Source organism: Notechis scutatus, chromosome 2 (assembly GCF_049901735.1).
Source record: "Notechis scutatus isolate UNSWTSFEM ecotype Mainland chromosome 2, rNotScu1.2, whole genome shotgun sequence".
Classification (NCBI taxonomy): domain Eukaryota; kingdom Metazoa; phylum Chordata; class Lepidosauria; order Squamata; family Elapidae; genus Notechis; species Notechis scutatus.
Window position 1 is genome coordinate 107,336,280 of NC_142010.1, and position 12,766 is coordinate 107,349,045.

Here is a 12,766-nt window from a genome sequence, read left to right on the forward strand (position 1 = left end):
GATGGATTTTATTTATCACCCATATTAAATCATTTGCTGAATCCAGAAAAGGATTAACTTTCCTAGTCCCTTTTTTGGTGTTCTCCTGAGCTGAAAGAGAAATAGAGAGGAAAAAGAACTGGGTGTCATATTGTTGATACTAACCCCAAGATTCTAAGAACCTTTTCCAGCAGGTTTGTGCAGAAAAAATACGGGTAGTCCTTGACTTACAACTACAACTAAGCCCAGAATTTATGTTGTTAACTGAGACATTTGGTAAGTGAGTTTTGCCCCATTTTATGACCTTTCTTGCCACAATTCTTAAGTGAATCACTGCAGCAGATAAGCTAGTAACCGGGTTGTTAAGTGAATCTGGCTCCCCTTTCATTTTGCTTGTGAGAAGGTCACAAAAGGTGATCACCTGACCTTGGGACACACCATAGGTCATAAATATGAACCCGTTGCCAAGCATCTGAATTTTGATCACATGATCATGGGGATGCTGCAAAGATTGTAACTGTGAAAAATGGTCATAAGTCACTTTTTTCAGTGCTGGTGTAACTAAATGAACTGTTGTAAGTTGAGGACTACCTGTATAAGGGATGAAATAATGTGCTGAAAAAAACTCTAGTATAAACCATCCAGTGAAAATAATTGATGGGAAGGTAGCTTCTTTTTCTTTTCATCAACACTGCATACCAAAGTGCAATTAAATAATTGGCATCCTCATCACTGAGCCTTTTCTTTAAAAAAATTCCCCCAAATATTACAAGCATACTTATTAAATGCAATTAACTTCTGGATTTCTAATCAAACCATTCAGATGGAACAGACTCCAGAACACAACAAAATGTTCTGCTAGACCCGTCCAGTATAACTCATTCAGTTCAGCATCTGTTTTGTCATGGTAATCAAGCAGGAAGCCAGAATATCAACCCACCAGTACCTTTTGCCTTATACACTTTAGCAGGGGGTATTGAGAAGCATATTATCTTTTACAGTATGTGAAAAGTGACACACAGCCATCATGACTAATCACCACTAATAACCAATGAAGGGGGGAAAATTGTATCTGTCCTGAATATCCCATCCTTCCATTCATAAGATGACATGCATTTCCTATGATGGCTGTGAGAACTTTTGCATCGGTCCTGTGGGAATGAAAACTCAGATTCAGAAAACTCAGAAGCAGCTTTAATCACATAATGGCTTTGTAATCATCAAAGAAGCTGGATGTGTGTTCACACATCACATACACATGTGGCCCCTGTAATTATTTTCAAGCAAGACTCCTTTCCTTTCTTGACTGTGGGTGAAAGGAGCAGCAGCTGTTTAACCATCCTGCCTATTAATGTTTATCAATCCATCAACTGGGAAGGAAAAGCAACAGCCATTTTCCTGGTGTATGTGCATCAGGACAGCTATGCAGTTTTCAACATAGGCAAAGAGGGTCAGCCTGGAAAAATGATGATAGAAAAAGAGAAAGCAGTTGAGAGAGAGAGAATTTACTGAGAAAGCTGTTCTGCTAAAAGGACTGTTCATAGATTTACAACCCCAACTGCTTTCCTCTTCCCTGGATTCTCCAATACATTTGCACAATTTCCCTGGGCCAAGAAAGTTTGCCTCACTGGAAGGTTATTGACTTCTATCAAAATCCCTAAGAAAAAAATATTGTTTACTTAAAACAGCTGTGGAGAATAACTCAGAATGAAACAGACATCATAACAACATACATGGGGAGACATCTAAAGGTGCCCCAATGTACTGCAATATCTATCTATCATCTATCTATCATATATCGCTATCTATCTGAAGCAGCTTGGAAGGTCAAAAACAAAATATGCATTTACCAGAAATCCTCTGACCCCTTACCTTGCTTCTTATAGACATATTGTGCAAAACCACGAAATTGCTGAACTAAGGAACTGGAAGTAAGTATGTTTCAGTGAATAAGGATGGGTCTGGAAAATAACAGATATGTACTTCTCCTTTTTGGTATAGTTTAACATAAGAAACGCCCCGGGCTAGGCTGAGGTTATGAAATGTATAAAAGTGACGCCTCAGGAAGAGCCAGGGGTTCAGAATTTGCCATGCTAAGTCTCTGAACCTTTGTGCACAAATAAAAACCTGTATTCTCCAACCTTTTGTGGTCTTGTGTCCTGATTTGGAAACAGGATCTGCTGCAACATATCTATCTTATCTATAATCTATCTATCTATCTATCTATCTATCTATCTATCTATCTATCTATCTATCTATCATCTATCTATCTATCTATCTATCTATCTATCTATCTATCTATCATCTATCTGTATCTACAGTATCTATCTATCTATCTATCTATCTATCTATCTATCTATCTATCTATCTATCTATCTAATCTATCTCCATCCATTGATCTATCCAAATATTGTCAGGCAGGCAGTCACTTAAAAGGGACATCATACATAAATTTCCAGTTAGAAAGGATATTCCAATCTGATTATAAGCAGCATGCCTTGTTTGAAAAAGAACTGGTTAGCAGAGCAGAACTATTTATGGGAATAGAGTCAGATTCTGGCTCCTGTTTCTCCTCCTGTCTTCCGCTCCATCAAAGCTGTATTTTCATATTTTTATTATAAGCTTGACTCCAGAGCTACCAATTGCCAAGGGACCATTGGTTGTCTTTGCATAGGACTCTGTATAAGAGGGATGTTGCCCATGTGCTTCAATAGAAAAAATGAAACTTAAAAGTTCTGCTTCATTTTGCATGTCTCTACAATGATTATTTTCACTTACTAAATGCAAAGTAGGGCAATGTTGAAGCTTCCTACAACTGGCAGTAGTCTGGATATGATGAATTACTATATTCTGGAGAATGATTTTCATATGCCTCTAGCTGCACCAATGTTTTCAAACTTAATTTTCTCAAACAGAGAACTTTCAGAATGTACATATCCACAAGAAGGAGGGAGGCATTATATCAACCTTCATGTTTCTTTCCACTTACTTTAAGAGGAACTAATCTTGTATAATTTAACTCTCCCCTTTATCTGAATGAAAGGATTTAATTATAATTAATATCTTAAACTTTTTACGATATCATTTCACAAACACAAAAGAAATATTTGTTTCACTTGAGTTCTGTGTGAAATGCACAATATTAAGATCTAAATTCGTTTTGTTGAGGTACCTTCCCCCCCCCCCCAAATTTTCTGGTTCTCCACATTTGGAGCATGTCACTGTGGCTTTGTAGACCCTACATTGGCTTCCAGGTACATTTAAGATGCTGGTTTTCACCTATGCAGCCCTCTTGGCACAGGACTACCCATTCCACCCAGTCTGACCAATTTGATCAATGACAGAGAAAATAGTACAAATCCCACACTTCCAGGAAGTTCACAGGACCGAAGCAAAAAGATAGCAATAACAGAGTTAGAAGGGACCTTGAACATCCTCTAATCCAGTGGTGGTATTCTACCGGTTCAGTCCGGTTTTGGCGTACTGGTAGCGCCAAAGATCAGCGAAGACTGAACCGGTTCTCTCTGAGGAGCTGCTGTTGGGCCCACCCGCCCACCCGGGCTCCCATATTGACCTTTATTCCCTGCTTTTGAAATGCAGCTGCTTTGCGCGGCACAGCAGATTGCCGCTCGTCAGCTGCTGAAGTGACTGGGAGAGTGCAGGACTGCAGGAGGTGAGTTGGAAAACTTCTTGGCACAAGTGCATGTGCAAAGTGTATGCACACACACAAAGTGTGCCCACCAAGCCATGACCACCGAACCGGTGATAAACTATTTTGAAATGCATCACTGCTCTAGTCCAACCTCTGCTGAAGCAGGAAACCCTATACCATTTCAGAAAAAATGGTTCTCCGATCTCTCTTTAAAAATCTCCAATGTTGGAGCACCCACAATTTCTGGAAGCAAGTTTTTCCACTGATTAATTGTTCTATCTGTCTGGAAATTTCTCCTTAGTTTCAGGTTGGTTCTCTCCTTGATTAGTTTCCATTCCTGCCTTCAGGTGCTTTAGAGACTAGATTGACCCACTCTTCTGTGTGCGTATGTGTGTGTCAATGCAATATTTTAAAAAAACTTCTCAAACTAGCCCCCTTTTTGTTGACTTTTCAAAAACCTCTGAAGACAGTTTTTCAAAGAACCTTCTTTGAATTATGCCATCTGTATTTTTTTAGTAATTACCTTTATTATTCATTATTATTCTTTCAATTAGCATGGTTTATTTATTCTTTATTATTCTTTCAGTTGGCATGGTTTATTTATTCTTTATTGTTCTTTCAGTTGGCATGGTTTAATGGCAATTTATTATAGTTTTGACTAATGTTGACCTTTATTGTGGATGTTCCAAATTGTTTTATTATAATCTACATAAGCTACCAAAAGTCTTCTTGTTTGCAGGAGAATGGAAAATGTTTAATAAATAGATAAATAAAGAAACAAATTACTCTGGGTGAGCTGCAGAGCTGTTCTGATCTGGAAAGGGTTATGGTCAACTCACTGTGTAATCAAACATTTTGCTGTGCCAAAAATGCAATTCACAGCTTTTCCTGACCATCGTGTAATTAGTTTTTCCTGATCTTGGTGTTGATATACAGAAACTAATCAAGAAACAAATCTGTTATGTAGAAATTAAAGCTTGGAAAGATTTTCATAACAAACAATTAAAAAGGAAAGGAAACATCACCTTGTGAATTCATGAGTTGCAAACTGCTATGGACAACTATAATAAAAGCCCACTGCCAAAAGGCAAACAAAATGGGGGGGGGGGTTTCTGCAAAAAGAAGCCACAGGCACCCAGTCACATGGCCATGCCCACCTAGCCACGCCCACAGAACCAATTGTTAAAAAATTTGAATCCCACCCTTGCTCTGTAGAGATCTAATAACGCTTGGTCTGGATTTCTAAATATGTATAAAAGACTAAAGAGGATTCTTTACAAGAAATTCCAAAGATCTTTTCTTTTATCAATCAAGCGTTCTGTATTCCTGGCTCACTACAGATATGATGCTTATTCTCAGCCTCTGTTTTTGAACAGAGTTGACGACAGCACCAGAGTCACGTCTTTGGAGCGGTTGTTTTCTTGTTTAATAATTTTCTCAGTGCACCCTTCACCTCTTTGTTTCTAAGGCTGTAGATGAGGGGATTCATCATGGGGGTGACCACCGTGTAGAACACAGACACAGCCTTATCCTGGCCTGTAGCAGAACTGACTGAGCTTGGCCTCATGTAGGCAAAGAGTGCTGTGCCATAGAAAAGGGTCACCACCATGAGATGGGAACCACAGGTCGAGATGGCACGGCGTTGGCCCTCAGCTGAGCGAATGTGCAAGATGGCAATCCCAATGCGGGCATAAGAGGCAGCGATGAGGATGAAAGGCAGCAGCAGAAGAAGGGAGCCAAAGACAAACACAACTATCTCTGCCTCTGAAGAGTCACCAGATGCCAGCTTTATCACAGCTGGTACCTCACAGAAGAACTGATTTATGTGATTTTGGATACAGTAGGACAGGCGCAGAGCAAAAACATTGACAATGAGGGAATTGAGGAAGCCACTCAACCAAGCAGCTCCTGTGGTCCAACTACAGAAGTGCCAGTTTATGATGCTGGTATAGTGTAAGGGGTGGCAAATTGCCACATAGCGGTCATAGGCCATGAGACCCAAGAGCACACATTCTGCCATACCAAACACCAGGAAAATATACATCTGGAAGGCACACCGGACAAAGGATATGGCTTTATGCCTAGAAAGGAGGTGCACCAACATCTGTGGACTAGTAACTGAGGAATAGCAAATGTCCAGCAGAGACAAATGGAGGAGGAAGAAATACATTGGGGTGTGTAAGCGATGTTCAACCCCAATTAACATCACCATGGAGCAGTTACCTGCTAGGGTAACTAAGTATATGACCAAAAAGAGAACAAAAAGCATAGTTTCGGTCATGTCCCCCTCTGCCAGGCCCAGGAGGACAAACTCAGCTACGGAGCTCTGATTGCACATCTCCATCACATGTGCCAGCCAGCCAAACCCTGCAGAACTGAAACAGAAAAAAGAAAGGTCAGAAGAAAGTCTTATCACTGCTCCCATTATTCACTCTTTTGCTCAAAGGAACATTGGTTAGGTAACATACTTCCATATTGTTTGCTAAGGCGTGACTCCAGAGTGAAGTTAATGTGAAATATGCTATCGTCTGGTTTCCAGTCTCCAGCGTAGGATACAGGTCATTCATTCAGATAATCACTTTGTTCTTGGTGATTCTACTGCTTCCTCTCAAGCACTTTAAAAAGGTGGCTGTCTTTATTAATTTTTAATTAATTTAGTTAATTAGTTTGCTAGACGGTTTAGACCTTAGTTTATTTTTCCAATCCTCCTTCCCTTATTTGCATCATTGACTTTTTTTTCCTATAGAAACTTTGTCATTTCTAAAGTAGTAATATAAGGCATAAGAGTCACTGCAGCAAGAAAAGGCTGGACCTGCTTTAGACAGGATCCTACTTCAATGTGATCCTGCTTTGGAAGTGGACATGGTCCATTAAAATGGTCTCACCCTGACTTGCTGTTCCTGTTCCAAAACATTCAGATAGCAGCATGGCCATGATAAGCACGAATGTAGGTTTAGACATGCACAGCTATGCTGATCTTTAAAAAGAAAAAAAAAAGGTAACTTTAAGATAGGTGGACTTCAACTCTCAGAATTCCCTAGCCATCTTTTCTAAGAATTCTGAGAATTGCAGTCCATCTGGCTGAAAGCTGCCTGGTTGGGAAGTGCTGCCTTAAATATAATTTTCTTTCTTTCTACAGTTGCATAGAATGGTAGCTGCCGGGTGTCTCTCTGAAATAAGTCACAACTGCCTGGCTTACAGAAAGAAAAATAGACAGACCTTTCCCCGCCAAAACAGACTCATCCTCACCATGATATTTTGTTTATACTAAAGCTACAAGATCTAGCATAACAATGGTGTAATATGGAGGAAATTCTGCCTGCTGCCTTCCAGATGTAATTCTGTCCACAGCTTTACAACTACAAGCCAGCTTCTCCCTGTCAGTCTGGATATGCTCCATCTTTGCACAATCACTTTGTAACTGGAAACATTGGCTGGGCAATTGCTTGCTGTTATTGATTTCTGTCACAATCCAAGCAACAAAATAGTTTATTTAAGGAAACAGCTGCAGACAAACAATTTCTTCCCCCTTCCTCCCCTTTTTGTGTTTTTTGCAGAAAAGGCCCATAAGCAGAGAGACATCTAAAGGTGTTCCAGCATATTGCAATAAGCAATTCCTTTTTGTTTATAATATAAGCCCAGAACTGCAAGGACAAACGTATTGGTACAGTTGCATATCAATGTCCCAGTAAAGGAAAGGGGGACAGGCAATTGGCTACTCTCCAGATGTGTCAATTTCAGATAAGGCCAATGACAAGAGGTTGCAGAAGCTGCATTCTAAACATCCAAGAGTCACCCAGTTGCCTACTCATGCTTGAAGTTAATTTATCTATCACCTTCAGTTCTAAAAAAACACTCTTGGTGTATCTGGTGAGATATGTGTAAAATGGAACCATTTCTGAATACAAATAAGGATCTGATCTCCATGCATTAGCAAAATAAATGCAGGCTCTCTTGATTTGCAGATCTTTTACAAATCATCACTTTACACATTTTGCTTATTGCTTCTTCCATGTCTGGTACTCTCTGCATGGATGCAGAAAATGGAGAGCTGTCCTAGCAATTGTTTTGTGAATTGCAATAGCAGAGGAAGAGCTACTTTGCCTTGAAGTGAGATGCACAATGAGAAAGTTTGTTACATCCTGAGAACAGCCAACTGTAGGAGAGGGAAGCCACTTTGTTAAATGGCTTAGAATAAATTCAAAAAAAGAAAGACTTTCCTCTCCATCCTACACACACACACACACACACACACACACACCACACACACACACTGCCAACACCATTTCCCCCCACATGCCTGGTTATACGAACTGGAGCTAATGGAAAATGCAGTCAAAACATCCAGACATTTACCTGTACCAGTCAATTCTAGATGTGAGGCAATGATAGCTAAAGTATAGGAAATGATAAAATCCTTTCTAGAACAGACCAAAGATCTACCTAGGTGTCCAAAACATAAGGGTCCATTAGATGTCTTAGTAAAGTCCAATCATGGAACAAAGGCAGTAATCTTTCCCCTGCTTCCCCCAACAGAGCAATTAAAGCTAACCCAACCTCTGTGAATAGACATAACTGATTTTATATACATCTTGCTACTGCATCATGTAACAGTGAATTTTTAACATAGCATGTAGTTTGGAAGGAAATCCCATTGAATACAACAGAATAACAGAGTAATGGAGTAGGAATGGTCCTTGGAGATCTTCTATTCCAACCCCCCTGCTGAAGTAGGGAACCCTATACCATTTTAGACAGATAGTTGTCCTTCTGAAAAACTTCCTTGTTGGAGCACCCATGATTTCTAGAGGCAAGACATTCTACTAATTAATTGTTCTGTCAAGAAATTTCTCCTTAGTTATTAGTTAATATAAGAAGAGCTATTGCAGTATGATATTCAAATGCTGGAGTAGAACGTAGGTTCTCAGAACAAGACTCAGGTTCTGGTCCTCCTTTATACACTGAAGCCATCTAAGTGCCTTTCCCCTCTCGCTCATCTTGGGGGAATAAAAAATGTTGTCTTCATTGGATCAGCCTGAAAGATTATGGTCTCTAACTTAAAGCAACCCATCCCTATCTTCTAAAGGTTAGGGCATCAAGCCTAATCATCCCAGGCAAACCAGGCCATGCTGAGGGGGCAGGGGGAAGGCTGTTAGGAAAAAGTAATGTATTAGGATGCATGATATGCACTTATTCTTTTATTTATCTTGAACATCTTGTTCATGGATGTCATAGGGAAATTTCAAAGTCTACCCTGTGGAAGAAGACAAAATCAGTTCCTAGCTATTTTCTCCACATTGAAAACAAAATTACCTCCTATCTTATCACCTAAAGAATAATAGTAATAATAATGATAATAATGATAATAATATCACTATTTCCCCTCACTTGCTTTGCTTTGAATGTCTTTTCTTTCATTTTCTGCCATATCCTTTTTGAGGTTGGGTGATCAGAATAAGCACAGATAATCAAAGTACAGCTCCAATTAGTTTGATATAAAGATCTATTATTCAACTGTACTTTAGGTTTCTTTCTTTTTAATTTCTAGACTTGTTTCTTTCATTATAACCATATGCTCCATAATTCCTAGATTTCTGTCTTGGGTAGAGAAAAGGATAGAAAAAAAATCTATTGCTCTGTGATTAGAACCACTTTTTCTTTTCTTTCTTTTCATTGCAGTTCCTCTCCATAGTTTTTAGTAGAGAAGCAGAAAATTATTAATATAGTTTTTGTGACTCATTGTGTTTCTTCCCTTACAGATAATAATTTGAGTGGGCTACTATGGAATGTAGGAATAAGGTTTAGTTCTTTTTTTCTTTGATCTCATCTCTACCAAATTTCAATCCAAATTTTATCTCTATTATCTTTAAGGTAATAGTGATTATTTCATGTACCCAATTTAAATTAATATCTAGTTTAGACCAATAAGCATCCAATCAAATACTAACCTTAGGCATATTGAGAGAGACATGGGGGGGGGAGAAAACTTTTATAGTGCCATTAAACAGCACAGATCACATTGATATGATTTTTATTGGTTGCACTGCAAAATCTGCAGTTTTGCAAATCTCTTATATTTATCTAAGTAACCAGTTGCTGAAAGAAGAATAACACAATATGGTACTATATGCAAACGATGTTTGATACTGAGGTTAGAAATTTACTCAATGCTGAAAGATCTGAACATCTATACAGTCACCTTTTTGTTTTCTGAAGTAAATACTGTACCCATGTAGATATTCCCCTCCTAATATAAAACTTAGAATCTGGGATGATTTGAAAATGAGAGTTGAGAATCTCACGGAGTTGCATGCTTTTCTTTGGCATTTAAACCAAGCTATGATCATAGACAGAATAATTGTAATCCCCTTGTGCAGATGTCTTTTCATAAGGTATATTGACACCCACTCCTATCTCAGCTGTAAATTGTAAGTCTGCTGCTATTAGAAAATAACATATGAAATTGACCTTCACATTGACGGGGTCAAATATGCTAATGAATGAATCAGAGAATGCCGGATGTGTAAAAATTACTATCTGTTCTATTTTCCATTTCCCACATATAATAACCACTTTCTTAGAATTCACTGGGATAAATAAATGAAATAGCATTTGAGGGAGAATCTGTATATTTTACAGCAATAATGAACTGTTTTTCAGAAAAAGCACAGGAGAACTTTTAATGGCGTACCAGGAGAAAAATGAATTGGACTTTAGGTAATTACATCTAGTTAATTCATTTACATTTAAAATAGTTTCCTCCTGCTGACACTATATATAAAATATACAGATTGATGATAATTTTTGAAAGGACTTTAGAGTATCAGAAATCTTAAGCTCTGCACCTTTGCTTTATGATTAATACAATCAAATTTCTTTATTCTTGGTAAAACTTGTTTAAATCAACACTCTGTGTGCTATGCAAAGAAAAGCTTTCCTGAGAAAAATTATGCTACAAATCCATAGGATTTAAAATTTTGAATCTATAGAATCATTGATACTTGGAGATATTTCAATATATATTCTTATGGATTCCATGAGGTCTGTTTGGAAAAATTTGTAAAAAAATACATTTATCATCAAGGATTACACAATTCACATCAAGACATACAATCCTATTACAGTGAAAGGAATCCATCATTTCATGATACTTAAGAATCCGTTAAATAACACTTATTGTCTGAGCTATTACTCAGATAATCCAATGGTCAAACATTGCCTAAAGAAAATTAATACACAAAACATATTGAGCCCAAGTATGAATTTACTTGCATTATTTTGGTTTTCCAGATAAACAGGCTTCATGAGACCCAGATATGGAATGATTTCATTGCCAAAAGTATTTGATCTTTCAAGTATCAGACAAAAACGGAGTGATCATTCAGCATGAAGTTCCATCGTGTCAGACACAGCCCATTATAAGATGAAAGTGCTAGTTGGGAAATCCCAAAGTGCACACATACCTTTGTCACAAGTTGAAGGACCAATGCATCTCCTGGGAACTATAGGAACAAAGAAGCATGAACTTTGTTCTGCCTTTGACTCATATCCAAAGCTAATAATGATGACAAGCTATTTTGAACTCTATATGGGTTGATTGAAGTGATACGTGGATTTTGAAGGTCTAATGTAAATCACTTATCAGAAATATGGTCAAGAGGCTACTTTTCTGGGTCATTTCCATGTTTTGGAGGTAGATTGTTATTGTCCATAAAATTACAAATAGGCTGCCATTTATAACAAGGTCCTCTTGAGACCCTTTCAGAGGAGTTCTTGAAAAGGGAATTTTTATAATAATGTTGTTGTTTTTTTGCCTAGAGTTAATCTTGTTGATTAACAAGATACCTTCCTTAGAAGGATTTTATATTGACATCTAGAGAAGAAATGGCAAATTGGAAATGGCTCTAATAAAGAGGAGCCTACAACTGCGATGGAATGAAGAGCCAATTAATTAATGACTCTTTGTAATTGTTCTCTGGGTAAGAAGAGGATTTGTGATGACCTATAAGTGCTACATACAAGGAGGTATCAAGATAGCAGTTTCTGATGAGCTATAGGACATGAAGGAATAGCTATCTTTTTGTTGAAACCATGATTGGCACTTTTAAAAGGACACTAGGTTTGCATACCTCCTGTTCTAATTGTTTTTGGAAATTGCTTGTTAATTGTGTTTCAGATATTAGTAACTTTTTGATCAACAAGTTTTATAGCACCAGTTGATTTTCCTTCAATTCTTAAAAAAAAATCTTTTAAAAATATTTTAGAATAAACAACTAAATAGTGATTAGAATTCTGATTTTGGAAAGTTACAAAGGAACTAAGGACCAAAGTAGATTTGAATTAATATTTTGGAATTAATTATAAGAATGCTTTTCTGGAAAAAAATGTTTTTGTTTTGAATTCTCTTTTTTAAAAAATGATAGGATGAGACTTTGACTTTGAACTACCGGTATAAGGGACCTGAAGGAAGTAAAATCAACAATTAAATGAGAAGAACAGTTAAATTTGACTTACTAATACAGAAGCTAGCAAAATGTTTTAAAATTGGACACATTGAAAGATATTTGTGAACAATGGATCCAGAAGTGAACTATAAATGTGTCTGTCATTGCAGATAGACAGACTGCCAGAATGATATGCAAAAATATTTTATATTGGACATACAAATGAAATTGGCTGATGTCTTAATAATTAAAAAAGCATATAAACAATAATGAAAAAAGTGACTTGGATAACTTTTCTATAGCTGATTTCCAAAAGAGTCTTGTTAATAGTTCAACCAGAAGTTGGTTGAAGTCATCTACTTGATTTCTTTTTCCACAAATTGGACAGAAATTTTCAAAATGTCATTTGCATCTAAAAGGTGTGAGAGCTAACTCCACCATTGCAGTTTGGAAAAATGTCCATCATTTAACTTGTACAAGAGCTGTATTATTTAGTTGTACAATTCCTATTCCAACTACTACAAAAACACAAAATGATAGTACTGACATAAACTAAAATATATTGATATACTGTATATTTAAAATATTCTTATCCACGCGTAGAAATATTATAGTCAGTTTCTAGTGGCATTCCCACCACTTAAGAACTATGAAAAGTAAGCAGTTCCAACATGTATTATCACAAATGGGG

The 12,766-nt window shown here is 37.3% G+C and overlaps 1 protein-coding gene across 1 annotated transcript; it reads right to left on the bottom strand.

Moving 5' to 3' along the window:
* Positions 1-5,027: 5,027 nt before the first annotated feature.
* On the bottom strand, positions 5,028-11,026 carry LOC113411948 (olfactory receptor 2D2-like). Its single transcript, XM_026667259.2, has 2 exons — positions 10,900-11,026; positions 5,028-6,006 (listed from the first exon to the last, which is right to left on the bottom strand). The coding sequence occupies exon 2, from the start codon at positions 5,973-5,975 to the stop codon at positions 5,028-5,030; it is 948 nt and encodes a 315-aa protein (XP_026523044.1). The 5' UTR covers positions 5,976-6,006; positions 10,900-11,026.
* Positions 11,027-12,766: the final 1,740 nt, after the last annotated feature.